The following is a 14,204-nucleotide window of genomic DNA, read 5'->3' as shown; positions in this document are numbered from 1 at the left end:
GTGACAGCACACCTGTGCACGCTTCTTTGCCACTTACCCCTGCTCCTGCTCGTTGCTGAGGAATAAAGCCAAGCTAAATAGGCTTCCTGTAGTTTTGTGTCTGCTTTTATTTAAACGCTGGGGATAGAACCCTTGACCGCACGCGCGCAAAGCAAGCATTTTGCCACCGAACCACACCCAGCCCTCTTTTACTTTTATTTGAGGCAGGGTCTCAAAAAGTTACTTGGACCCTCTCTATAGATCAGACAGGTCTTGAACTCATGATTTTCATACTTCAGTCTCCTGCACCTTAGCTAATAGCTTGCATCACCAGAATTGTGAGTCAACTCTGAGCAGGCCTAATGACTAAGTTTACGATCTTAAAACAGTGGTATGTCAAAGCCCTTGTTCTTCCAGAGGACCAGGATGTGATTCCCAGAGCCTGCAGGACAGCTGGTAACTGTCTTTCAATCCAGTTCCAGAAGATTTGATGCCCTCTTCTGGCCCCACAGGCATCGGTCACATACATAGCACACAGACATATGTGCAAAAAATATACTTATACAAACAAAATAAATCTAAAAAGAAAAAAAAAAGCAGTTGTGTCATCAGATGAGACCACATTGTTCTGGAGGAAAACGATTGTGGCTCTTCTTAGAAGGCAAGATAAAGCAATTAAGCAGAGAGGTGGCCCGCACTTGAAACAGTATAGTGGATGGACAATATTTTCAAACTAACAACCTTTGCAAACGGTAGAACCGTAATTCATGTCCTGTTTCTTATCTCTCATGAGGGAAGTCTAAGGGCAGGACATGAACATGTGGTTTCCTTGGAGATCTATGCTTTGCTGAAGTCCAGATGCAGGGAAATCCATGCTGTGCAGAAGTCCAGTTGCATGGAGATCCATGCTGTGCAGAAGTCCAGTTGCATGGAGATCCATGCTGTGCACGAGTCCAGATGCATGGAAATCTATGCTGTGCTGAAGTTCAGTTGCATGGAGACCTGTGCTGTGCAGAAGTCCAGATGCATGGAGATCCATGCTGTGTAGAAGTCCAGATGCATGGAGATGCATGCTGTGCAGAAGTCCAGATGCACCTGCTCCTGAGATCTTTTTTACTGGGGCGAAAACATGCCAGAGAGTGGGCTCACCAATACAAACCAGAAATACAGTACTGGCTGAAGTGGGTGGGGTATCCCAGAACTCCGTCTGAACTCTGTCACTCAGCATGATATTTAACATGAAGGAGCAAGTGGAGATTTTAGTCTAGCACATAATTAAAATGTAATGCAACTTTTGGTAGTCCAAATTTCTGGGCTATTCGTGCATTCTTCCTCTGTGTATATTATGACCATCCAAGCAGAGCAGCCATACCTCCGGGTGACCACAGTCATCGCTGGTCATGACCCATCCAGGTAGAGCAGCCACACTTCCGGTGACCAAAGTCACCTCTGGTTTTGAAATGTTTTCTAGCTTAATGGGTAAGAGCACGCACCCGATGCTAATGAAGCATTTTGCTCCAAGATATTTGGAGATATTTGGAGAGAGGAATTGTTGACTTTGATTATTTTAAGATGTAAATGCAGCTGCTTCGGAGTGGAAAAATAATAATCTAGAAGAGGGTGTGACTGTAAACCATGACAACAGACGGAGAGCTAACTTTTGCTCTAGCTCGATCTTACCCGTGGCGGAGGGGTGTGGGACGGCTTCCTACGACGAGACCCACCTTTGACCCTAAAGCATTCTCATTGATTAAGTGCCAGTTGACACCAGGTTTTGTTTCAGCCTTTTCCCAAGAGTCATGCTGAGTGTAGAATAAATGAATCTTACATAGTTATGATTGTTTTTCTGATGTTACTATTATAGTAGAACTTGGTTGTTTTTTTCTTTGTCACCATGACAAAGACATGGGGGCACAAAGCCATCTTGTCACACAGGTCAAGATCTTCTCTGTACCTGCCTGTCCCTCTGAGTTTCCAATTTTGATAACAATCTGGGACGGTAAAGAAAGCAGGGAGAATAGATCAGGAAGGACATTGTGGTCATATTTGTTCCTTAATACGGCACTCTGCTGTGCCTTAAGTAGCGACCCTCTCAGCCTATCGATTGTCCCCTTTCTTCTATATAACAAATGCATCACTGCCCGGCTTTCTGTCCTTGTCCCTCTACATCACAGTGCCTTCTTGTTAGTGCCTCTGCCTTGTAATCTATTGTGGTCTGGTAATCATTATCCTTTGGAAGCACAGCTTCGATCACAATGACCTTCTCCTCACCCTGGGCTCGAAAAGCTTTCAGGGCTCACCCTGGCCCAGAAGATGAAGGCCACTCCTTGGGACCGAATGAAGCTCCCTTTCAATCTGTCATCGCCTTTCGGTGGAGAGAGTTCACTCCCGTCAGACAGATGGACTCATTGTCTTCCGGCACACAAGGCAGCCACTTTGTACCTGCTTCCCTGAGTCGTTCTGCCCACACCCTTTCCCCATCTAACTGCTACCTCTATCTTCTTAGGCATTTCACTTTCTGCCTCTTCCTCTCGGTCGTGTGAAGGCTGAGGATGAGGATGAGGTTAAAACAAGGAGCCAGACACAGGGAAATGCCCTAGCCCCTTCCTGACACTTTTCTCTCCTTTCTCAGAGGTTGATCTTGGTTTATTTGGAGAACCGGTTCTGCTGGATGCTCCATGATTGCTTTTTTTTAAATCAGACTATTTAATCACCCATCTCTGTGCCTGAGTATCTGGATAATGTGTCTGTCATATGAGGAAAATGTGTTCAAAGTCTCTCGCTGTGTAGTATACACCAAACAAGACGAAACCCTTTATGATGGGATGAAGAAGAAAGAAAAGGCTATGTGGAAGCTGCTGTTGCTAAGATTACTCAGTGGGTGATCTCACATTGTCTTGGACTGGAATGACTGAGTCTCTGGCTCCAAATGCTACTTGGGGAGCCCCTAGCTCACATTGAATCTTATACACATCGGCTTTGGGAGATGCCTGGGTAGCCTTGAAAAACAGATGAGGATATCTCATCCAATCAGAACAGCAAGGCCGCCCATAGCCTCGTATCTGGTTCCCTGGATCTCATACCAGAACTGTCAGAACCTGTGGGCTGCAGCCCAGTTACCCAGGCCTCTGAACTATTCTACACCACAGTGATCTGCATGCAGGTTTAGGAGTCCTGCTTAGGAAGGCAAAGTCAACGATGGTAACTGTGTGTTGTGAAATTATAATTTCTCAGAACCTTTAGTAAGGAATGTATGCATTATTACTCTATTTAATCTCTACAATGCTGCGTTCACTCGGTTGTCCCAGGTGCTTGATGAAGTTAAACAACTTGTTTAATCCCACGCTGCTAACAGGTAATCAAGCCTACGTACGAGGCAGGCCTGATGCCAAATCCCAAGCTTTCATCACAGGCTCTACAGAACTTCATTACATTGAGCAGACTATGTGTGGCCGTCTATCTCTTTCTAGGCAATAATTCCTTATATTGAACATGAGATTCTGTTTGGGAAAGCTCTGGCAGCTCCTCTGAGAGGGATTCTTCAGCTCAATATCCAGACTATTTTCCTGGTCTCATCAGTGAGTCACAATATACTAAGAACTTCCCTGTAGGATCTCAACTTCTATGGCTCTTGATCTCCGTACAAAATTATGTAAATAAGCCTTTTCCATATTGTATACATACATAAATATATGTATGTACGTGTGTGTGAGTGTGTGTGTGTGTGTGTGTGTGTGTGTGTGTGTGTGTGTTGGAGAGAAGGCTCAGCAGTTAAGAGCACTGGCTGCTCTTCCAGAGGTCCCAGTTTCAGTTCCCAGCACCCACATGGCAGCTGGCAACTGTCTGTCAATCTAGTCTTAGGGGAGTCAACACCCTTTTCTCTCCTCTCAGTACATGTGAAGCAGGCATGTAGTGCGCAGACATACATTCAAGGCAAAATACCCATGTCCATAAAACAGATCAGAGAGCCGCATCACCGCACCAGGCTGAGCTATGGGAGTCTGGATGAAGAGAGGGAGGAAGGTTTATATGAGCAAGGAATGTCAACGTCATGGCGGGCAACCCACAGACACAGTTGACTCTAACTTGTGAGAGCTCACAGACTCTAGAACGACAGCTGGGGACCCTGCAAGGGACAGAATCAGGCCCTCTGCCTGTGGCCCACAGTTTTGTAGCCTGATCTGTTTGTGGGACCCCTGGCAGTGGGACCTATCCCTAGTGAAAGGGCTGACGTTTTGAAACTCCCTTCCGTGTGGTGGGATGCCTTGCTCAGCCTTGATGCTTCAGCTGAATCTGCCTGGCTTTGTTGACTCCCTGTGGTAGGCCTTACACTTTCTGAGAAGTAGCTGGGGGTAGGTCGATGGGAGGTGCAGGATGGGGAGGAGGGAAGGGAGAGGGAACTGTGATTGGAATGTAAAATATACCTTACCTAACCTTTTAAAATTCCAGTGCATCCTGGGTAATGATTATGGACACGGATGTTGCTCCTTTCTGTAGGTTTTAAACTAAAGGGTTGCCATGACCACAAGAGGAAAGCATCACGTAAGTGGTACTGTGACAGGCCTACCGGGTTTGATCTCAGTTGACATTTTTCCTGCCCTTCATTTAGACAGTTTACTCTTCTAGAACATTTTCACATTTCTTTCCTCGTTTTTCCCCCCTCCGCCGTTCAGAGTCCGTTCCTACACGGAAGTTTCTTCACAGATAAAATACTTATAATCAGGTTCCATCAAAAGGAAAAGTGAGAGTTAATGGGTAAATGGATTTAAAGGATCACAGGAGTCTCCAACGAGAGGTACATGCTGTTTTACTGTGATTAACGTAATGCGCCCATCCATTACAGCGAGCGCAGACAGAGGCGCTGGCCTCTTTTACAGGCCAGGCCCGAGAGCGTCTCTTTCATAACCCTGGAGACAGAGCGGCTTGGGGGAAACAAACCACGCGACCCCACTACCCGCGCTATGACTGGGTCCTTTAAAAGTGGACCGGGAACGTTAGACAGTCACGGAGCCAAGGACCTTGAGAAAGCAATGTGTCAGCCATGTTTAATAGATGAAACCGAATCTAGTGGAATTAGAAGGCAGCCACAAACCAGACGCATGAATAAGTAATCTGCGCCTTGGCAGGGTTTACTTCCTCACACTTAGGCGGATGACAGGCGTTCCTAAAGACACGGAACGACCATTTAACTCACTGCGGATCATCCTTACAATGGTCATTTTCGTAAGGCAGCGGACTAAATTAATGTCGAACCTCCCAAATATTCATGAGTCGATGATAAATGTACACCAGTCATCTTAGGTACCACCTTTCATTTCTTATGCTTTGGGCTTGGAGCATCACATGGGCTTTTGCCTCTTCCCTGTGACTCAGGGAGTGAGGTTTTCCATCCCTGTTCATTGTTTGAGGAGGGTAGTTGTACTGAAAGACCCCCTGAAACGATTGTTTTCCAGTAAAGGCTGATCCCCTTTCTTTGTAGCTTGGACGAAAAGAGATCTCTGTAATCGCAGTGTCAAAATGTCAAGAGACTGAGATATACTGAGGGGAAAAAAGGGGAAGAAAAGGAAAGAAGAGAAAACAAAACAAAAAGCCCTTAAAGGCAGGCAGGCAGGACTCAGCCTTACAAATCCCTGGCTTGCATACAGTGCTGGTGACAGGCTGTAATTAGCTAGTTACTCCTCTCAGAATGAATAATAATGCAATTGTTTGCTAAAAGCAGTGAAGAGGGAGAGTCTCTGTTTTTTAAAAGTGAGTGTCTTCCACTTTTGTATAAAGAATGTAAAAAACGAGATTTATTTGCATAAGCTGCTAAAGCCTGTGACTTCACTGTTAGTCTATACAATTCCCACCTTACCAGAGCCTTATCTGTTTTCCAGGTTTGGAGCTAGCAATAAACCGCCAAACTGCTACCGTGTTCACATTCTCTCGATAACCAAATACCAAGCTATCCCCAAATATCACAAGATATAAACAGCGTTAGGCTGGTTAAAGCCCCTCCTGTCTCAAGTGGACACTTATGCCTCTGAGACCCTGAAGACTCATACGCTTTTGTCTTCATTCGTGGAAAGACAAATGAGGGTGGGATCCTGAGTTCTTCTGGACCCTTCTCGGTGGCTTCATGTGGGTCCCACAGCACGGTTCGGTCCAGTTTCGTTAGTTTATCACTAGTTATCCTTTCCAAGTTCTGGCCAATAAAAACTCTCAAAACCGAGGTATTAGGGACAGAGCAGCAAAAACCAGGTCCAGGGACAGTTTTGCCATGCCTAGTGGTAAAACTGAAGAAGCCCTGGATCTTGAGCTAGGAAAATGGAGGAGGAAGGAACAATTTCTTCACATTGGAATTGTATCATTTATCGATGAAAAAGCGGGATGACCTCAGGTTGGGTCAGCTAGAATAACGGACAGTCCATTAAATGTAAGAACATGGTGCTTTGGGGTTACTTACATGAATTGCTAGCAGGCTCTTCGAAGCTCGTTGCAGTGGGATGTTACACACGGCAAGCTGGGTCTGTAAGAACTTACCACCATTCCTACCTTCCTTTACTGGTCACCCTCGCTGGTCTCATTTCCTCTCCGGTTTCCAGCCCTTTTAATTTAGCACGTCTCTGGATTTTTCTCATCAGTGTTAGCATCCAAACACGATGATCGTAGTCTTGAACTCCTCCCAGGTCCAGCTAGCCATTCCCTCTGTAATTCATTCAACAGGTTTTGTTTTGTTTTTTGAAGATTTGCTCTAATACACTGTGCTGTATACTGGAAATTCAAAGCTAAGTAGGATACCTTGATCCCAAAAAAGGCTAAAGAAGAATATAAATACAAAATAAAACTACAGAACCGCAGCGAGCCCCTGGATATGCTGCCATGAGGTGGATCTGAGCCTCCCGCAGTCGGGTTCGTTTTTGTTAAGACTCAAAGCCATACTATGCCGTGAATATAAATTTGCAAGATTCTCCTCTAAAATTTTTGAATAAGAAACTCGGGAAAGATGCTAAAGCACTCCAACTTTTACACACACACACACACACACACACACAGAGAGAGAGAGAGAGAGAGAGAGAGAGAGAGAGAGAGAGAGAGAGAGAGCTCAGTTGATTCCAGTGACCTCTATGTTTTCACAGGGTTACGTGACTGTATTAATGCTTATGTTTAGATTTAGCCAAATTTATTCACGGCGTTTTAAATATATGACATGCTGAATAACCGGTGCTTTAAGTTTTAAGATTAATTCAACCTGCATTAGATTTGTTATGATTTATCCTGACACCTAGCATTGGCTCCCAATGTCTCAAAAGCATCCGTCAACAATCGGTGCCAATATTCCAAAGAGTTTGGATCTTGCTTGGTCAGACAAAGATTAAAAGTCAATATAAACTCAGCACATTGTGATAAGTAGCCCAGGGGTAGATGCAGCATTGTGCTTTAAACCCAGCACATGCAAAGCCTCTCTTCTATCAGTAATGACATGAATGCGCATCTGTCTTCGTTCCCCTTGAACTTCAATTTGCAGAACGGTGCAGCCTCTGGCGTCAGGCTGCCCAGATGGAAAAATCATATCCTTCTGCTTATAATCGACGTGGCTGCCTCAAGACTCAATTTTCTTACCTATTCGATGGAGATAGTAACAGTGGCTACCTTTCTTTGAAAGCATAAAGGACTTACCTCATTCATTACATTTGTTTACCAACGTGTAGTTATTGAAAGCCGATATGCCTAAAACACTTAGCAAAAAATGAAGATAATTCGGTCATTATAAAAGGAGAACGTAATAGAAATTCAGAGAAAGGCCTTAGAACCCTGCCTGTTGTGGTCATTTCTGAAACTCGCAGGTTTAGATAGACAAGATACAGTAAGCAATGATTATAGAATCAGAGATTACTAATCTAATGGAAACATTGACATTAAACCCTCAGAATCCTCTCAGTTTTCTTCCTCCTCGTACTCTACAGGCCCCGGGCCACTTTAACACGTCTCGGTGGCAGCTCCCACAAAACAAAGGCTAAGTGACTGGGAAAGCAGCTCATTGGGTAACGTTCTTTCTTCCCATGCAATCAAGCTTTTGATTTCATTATGACACCACATAAAATGGGAAATGGTGGTACACACCTCTAATTTCACACTTGAAGAGACAGGAGAATCAGGAATTTGGGGACATGGCTATCCAGTGATATCTAGGCCAGCCTGGACTTCCCAAGACCCTGTCTCTAAGAAGGAGGGAGAGGGAAAGAGAGAGAGAATCACTGTGTAGGCACTGGGTCCTCCACCAGAGCAGCAAGCGCTCTTAACCAAACTGCAATATCCCCCCCCCCCAAAAAAAACAAAGTAGATCATAAAACAGAATTAAGAGAACAGCGAAAATGATTTTATAAAGTTTGTTTTACAATATTTGATTGCAGTTTAGGCGACCTAAATTTTCTTTAATTCACCAGATGTTTCTTTAGCTTCTAAGGGGAAAAAATATGTGAAAGCCATAGAGGCAACCAATTTGAAAGTGTCACTTTATTATGTAAAATAAGAGCTAAAAATAGAAGGTGTATACCTTGGGAAGGGATCTTGGGATGTGTTGAATGAAACCTGAGAATCCCATGCAATTCCGTGTAAATACTGTTTATAGGGTGTGGGGCTTTCCGAGAGGCTATCTACACCTGCCTCTTCCATCTCAAAGGGTTTTCGTGGCACTCTCAAAGGGTTGAGGACTACTAAAGGTTCTCATTTGCTACATTTCATGCCTATTCTCCTTTAGACGGAGAAATACCTCTACTGATGGCATTCCACATAATGTTGTGCTTGGTTACTTTCTGTTTTACTGGCCCTTGGGACATCCCCCCCCCCCCAGCACTCCCACCATTTAGCCAATCCATGAAGAAGTACCGCAGGGTGTTCCCGCAACTTCCAAAGCAGTTCTGCTGCAGTATCCTTGTCTGAATTCTTTAAGCAACCTGGCGAGATTTATGCACGTTTATTTCCGATTCACTGCTAGGTCCTCTGGATTATTTATTATTAGGTCGGTGTTACATTTTCATCTCAGAAAACTGCCAGAACTTCTCTGCAAGAGGACGATTTGATTCTGTTGCATTTAGTCCAAGCTAGCCCTTCTCCCATCTGTATCGTGGTAATGCCACTATTGACGTCCTACATCTTATTTCTCTCTTCCTTTAGGTGTGTATGCAACATTGACTGTTCTCAAACCAACTTCAACCCCCTCTGTGCTTCTGACGGGAAGTCTTATGATAATGCATGTCAAATCAAAGAAGCATCATGTCAGAAACAGGAGAAAATTGAAGTCATGTCTCTGGGTCGATGTCAAGGTACTGTTCGGAGCAAAATTTCATCTCAAAGAATGTTTTTAGTCTCTGTGCAGAAATGAAAAAGTGAAGATAGCTCCTTATTAGGGAGCTATTTCCTATCCGAAAGACAGTTCTGATTCACGATGGATCGCGTAGTCAGCTGTAGAATTTGTGTTGATCATAGGTGCTTGAGGGCCCATAATAAAGAGTGCATGTCTTTTTCAGTATAATGGGACAGTACTGTCACAATGCCATGAGCAGGAATCAGTATTTAGAAAATCACAGACATTCTCCTGGCAAAAGCTAATGAGAAAGTCCGGGCAAGAATTTAAGAATTGATTAGGAACATGAGAGTTAAATTGAATCACTCCTTTTATAGATGAATTCAGTAGAAATATATTAAGTACCTCCTTAAAAGCCGAGTATAGTCAAATTTTCTGTTTTGTTATTCAGAGGAAATGGCTTAGGGAGCTTGGACTTGTTTTTCTTCTATTGAATGTATCTATCTCAGTTACAGTTCTGTCCCGAACTTCAGAAAGCCGACTCTGTTCTGTTATTCTCACAAACATGCGTGTGCATTGCAAGTCTGCCTCCTTACAGAGTGTTCTAGAACATAACTGAAGTTCCGTTATTGCTGCTGGTGGTGAGGGAAACAACAGAGCTCACCCGCAATGAAGAGATGAAGATACTGTGGGAAACGTAAATTTGATAGATACGTGGGAAATGGTTAACCGGCTCTTGTTGTTAATTTCTTAATAGATAACACAACTACAACCACTAAATCTGAAGATGGGCATTATGCAAGAACAGATTATGCAGGTTCGTAAACTTTCCTCTTAGTAAAATGTGAGCCTTTGTGTGACAGTCTTCCACTGTCTACCGTTTGTCTTAACCTGAGCGCCGTATCTCCTATCATCTTGGTGCAGGCTTTAAATGGGCAGGAACACTTTCTTTGACGCAACTAAGACGCACTTTTCTCTTGCCAGAGTTAAAGCAACTGTCAAAGATGTCAGTGAGGTAGAGTTAAGTTGTTTTGACAGTGCAAATGGTACAAATGACAAAACATTGATCAAATTAATGGGCATCCCTGGAAATTAATGCGAGCTTTGGCAGTATATTGTAACAGAGGCAAAGACTCTTGTTTGAATTCTCTTAAAAGTCAACAGTCGAAAGCTTGCTGGTCTCTGAGAAGAAAGACACCTACAAGCCCTGACACAAGTCACTTCTGTCTACACGCAGAACTAAAATGGGTGCATAATTTATTTTTTTTTAAAGTAACTAGCATGTTTCATTTATTTAGATTCCAGAATGCAGTTTCTCAGACCTGCAACGTCATGATCAACTTTATGTGAAAACATAAATCTCATTCAGTAACTATGGAATTTATTTTGAGTAATAAAAATGCTACCTAATTTACTTCTCCTACAGTGAGAAATGACTGTTGGAGATATATAATTGGCATTTTAGCAGATGCCTGTAATTTATGGGAATTTAAGGTAAAATAATGAGAACAAAAGTTTTGAGCTTAGTAAAAGTATTCAAGGAATACTTATTTACTTGTTTGTTTGTTTGTTTGTTTATGCTGTTTTGAGGCAGAATCTCTCTATGTGGTTCTTGCTGTTCTGGAACTCACAGAGAACTCCCTGCTTCTGCCTCCCGAGTGCTGGGATTAAAGGTGGGCACTACCGTACCCAGCTTCAAGGGATTTTTATACAGAAGTTTTTGTTTAGCTACTCAACATTTGTAATCAATGCTATAACTAAGATTCAGACTCAAACTATTGCTTCTTGTCCTTCAAAATATGCACCAGCATTCATCCTTCTATTTTTATTTTTCCATTTTATTTTGTGATAATTAGCATTATAACATAAACAAATACCTGGTGATAGTTTAATTACTTGCTCATATCAGAATGTAAGCATAAGAGTTTTTTAACTTTTGTATATTTTACCTTAATGTTTTCAACATCTAGAGAAGACTGCATATTCTAAAAGCCTGAGACGATCAGTTGTGCAATGGATTATATATGTACATCATAACCATCCCCAAAGCACCACTAGAGATATTAATAGATGCTCCTTGCAAAGAAGATGCTAGTATTCAGTATACTTAGGACGTGTTATGATAAACAATTGACCTTCTCCCGGCACTCCTCTCTGCTCTTGCTTTCATTATACAATCTTTATAAATATACATGTTTTATGTAAAATCATCTCTCAGAGAATAGGTTCTGGGAGTCGTTCCAGCCCTTTACAAATATCAGAACCTGAGGATACTGTAGTCGCTTATATAAAGTGAAGGGAAATTTTCATATTACCTATGCCCATCTTTCCTATGTCTTAAAATAATCTCTAGATAATTTATAATACTTAATACAATGTAAAGTCTATGAAACCATTGGTGATATTGCATTGCTTAAGGAATGATGTTTCTTTTTAAATTCTCTGTACATATTCTAGAAGACACAACTACCTTACATATATTTTTGGTTCCACAGTTAGTTGAATCTGTGAAAATAGAGTTCATGGATGTGGAGGGCCATTTTATTTTCCTTTTTAGTTGTGATTTCTAATGTGTGAAATTTCACAGACATGCAGGTAATATGATACCACAAATCCTTGTGTAATTGCCTTTACCCACCTGTAACATCAAGTCGTGAGTACATCCCAGTTCTCATTCCCTTCTTCCATAATAGATGCAAGAAAATGCCAGAAATCACAACTTAATTCATAATTTATCACACATGTAAAAATTTCTTTTTTAAAAAAAAATCACAGTACTACCGTCATCTTTTTAAATACGTATGATCTCTTATAGTATACAACATTCATCAGAAGTCTTGAAAAATAGCACATTTTGTAAAACATTTATCAGGACAAGAGTTCCCAAAAGTACACCATCCAGATATGCTGATCTATAGACACTTATCAAAAATAATAAAATATGATAGTGGAAATTAGTATCTGAGAGCATATATGCTCTAAGATTTAAATAGATCCAAAAATGAATATTCTACGTATTGAAAACAGCTCTCTTATGATATTATCAGCGACTTGCCCTTGTAATAACTTTATACCACCTGGGAAAACTCGTTCATTTGAAAAAAAAAACTCTTCAAAAATGATGTCTCTTACGACTGTCTTCTTCCATGAATCGTCCACCATTGGATGGATGAGAAATCAAGTCTTTCCCTGAGGATTCTCATCCTCAGCAAGGGACCCTTGAGGTTTGCCAGCATCCTGTGCAATGTCTAGGACTGTCCATGGCTGTCCCAGAAAATTCCAGCATAGAGCTTGCCAGCCTCGCCATCTCTTAGGTTGCACATAACAATTCAACCCTAAGGAAGGGCAGAGGGTTGGATTTCTACCCCAAATATATACATATTTGACTTCAGTGAATTTATGTTGTTACCACTATTTTAGTTCATTTTTGTTTTTTTTTTTATTTTCAATAATTTATTTTATCCTTTCTCTGCTTTGGAAGTGTTTGTGCACTTAAACACTATGTTTTGAACTTACCATTCACCATTGCCTGCCCTCCCCACATCTCTCCCAGTAACCTCTGCCCCAGCATCCTCCTGAGTTCACATCCTCCATTTATTTGTTCTTCTTCTTAATAACCCTTGAGTCCAGCTGTTGATGATGGTTGAGGAAGGAAGAGGAGCTCTCCTTGGGGATAAGATCTGGGTTTCCCATGCCCTGACAGTGGCCCCACACCTCAGTACATGTGGGTTGCACAAATTATTTCCAACTTAATGTCATCTCTTCAATGGACATGGGAAGGAAAGAGAACATTTCCAAGAGGAAATGATCAGGTCAGACAGCGTGCTCCAGATTTTTCTAGTTTGACAACAGATCAACCTACTAAATCGTGTAATGTTTGAGGGGCAGCGAGGTGGCTGATCGGGCAAAGCCCTTTGCTGCTTAATCTAATGAGTGTGATCACCAGGACCCGTCAGGGGGAGGAGTGAACATAATCCTGCACATTCCCCTCTAACTCCAAACTGCACACACATATGCAGATGCAGAAATACAGATGTGCACACAAAATAAAGAAAAATGCAGACATGTTAAAGGTTATGATTCAACATACATGCTTTTTCAAATCCAAATAAAAGATAGCAACACAAATGTTAATGGTAGCTAGTAATCAAACCTAATACTGTAAACCCTTCTAGAACGTACTTCAGCTACATGTGATATTCATGCATGGTCTTCTTGAGATATAGTGCATTCGAAATTATTTCAATGAATGTGTTTCTCAAACTTCCGGTAGGATTTTTGTTTTCCCAAGTTTTGGCACACAGAGTTTGGAAAACGTGAAATAGTCCAGTGGAGAATCAGTGTGTTATTGTCCTGGTGATTTCTATTCCACATGTTCTAAACTCTCGAGAGAAGGAAAACAGGAACTGAGTGACTCACATGCCTAGAAGTCTGCTCTCTGCTCCCAATTCATTTGATGTCACAGCAACTTCCCTTGTTAAACAAATGTCCACGGGCTCTCCCACCAGAAGGAAGCAGCAATTGTCATCCACTCATTTTTCCAGATGTGACATTAGTGCTGTACCCCTCTCATTCTGAGCCCAAGTTAAGAGCTGTTAATGCACTTCTGTTAACTACAGAAGTGGCTATTTTCTTACAAGAAAGCCTAACGCTCAAAATAAATTTGTTAAACCTCCTCTGTAATAGCATCCAAAAGAGAGACTTCTGCCAAGACCAACGGAAACTGAATTACCATTTTGGATTTAAAACAAACAAACAAAAGGAATGAAAAGAATATTATCTAAAGCTAAGCTAGCATGTGCAGGAGGCTAGAACGTGTCTACTGTGCACAGAAACGTGAATCCATGCTCCTCAGAGGCACAAAAGCATAGTCAGCACCAGAAAGCTGGCCACAGTTCCAGTGTATTCCAGGCAGAATCTCTCTCTGTTTGGGTTGTCT

General features: G+C 42.1%; 1 protein-coding gene across 3 annotated transcripts in view; it reads left to right on the top strand.

The window, feature by feature from the left end:
- Tmeff2 (transmembrane protein with EGF like and two follistatin like domains 2) overlaps nucleotides 1-14,204 on the top strand; it is a 268,529-nt gene that overhangs the window by 184,443 nt on the left and 69,882 nt on the right. For all 3 annotated transcript variants that reach the window (XM_041668473.1, XM_041668472.1, XM_041668471.1), the window contains 2 exons: nucleotides 9,136-9,284; nucleotides 10,023-10,082. In XM_041668473.1, the coding sequence (XP_041524407.1) occupies nucleotides 9,136-9,284; nucleotides 10,023-10,082 (209 nt within the window). The remainder of the gene's footprint in view (nucleotides 1-9,135; nucleotides 9,285-10,022; nucleotides 10,083-14,204) is intronic.

The sequence above is a fragment of the Microtus oregoni genome, unplaced genomic scaffold (assembly GCF_018167655.1).
Source record: "Microtus oregoni isolate MIOR12 unplaced genomic scaffold, Mior012 000018F_ref0000195, whole genome shotgun sequence".
Lineage (NCBI taxonomy): Eukaryota > Metazoa > Chordata > Mammalia > Rodentia > Cricetidae > Microtus > Microtus oregoni.
This window is presented reverse-complemented; position numbering and strand designations above follow the sequence as displayed.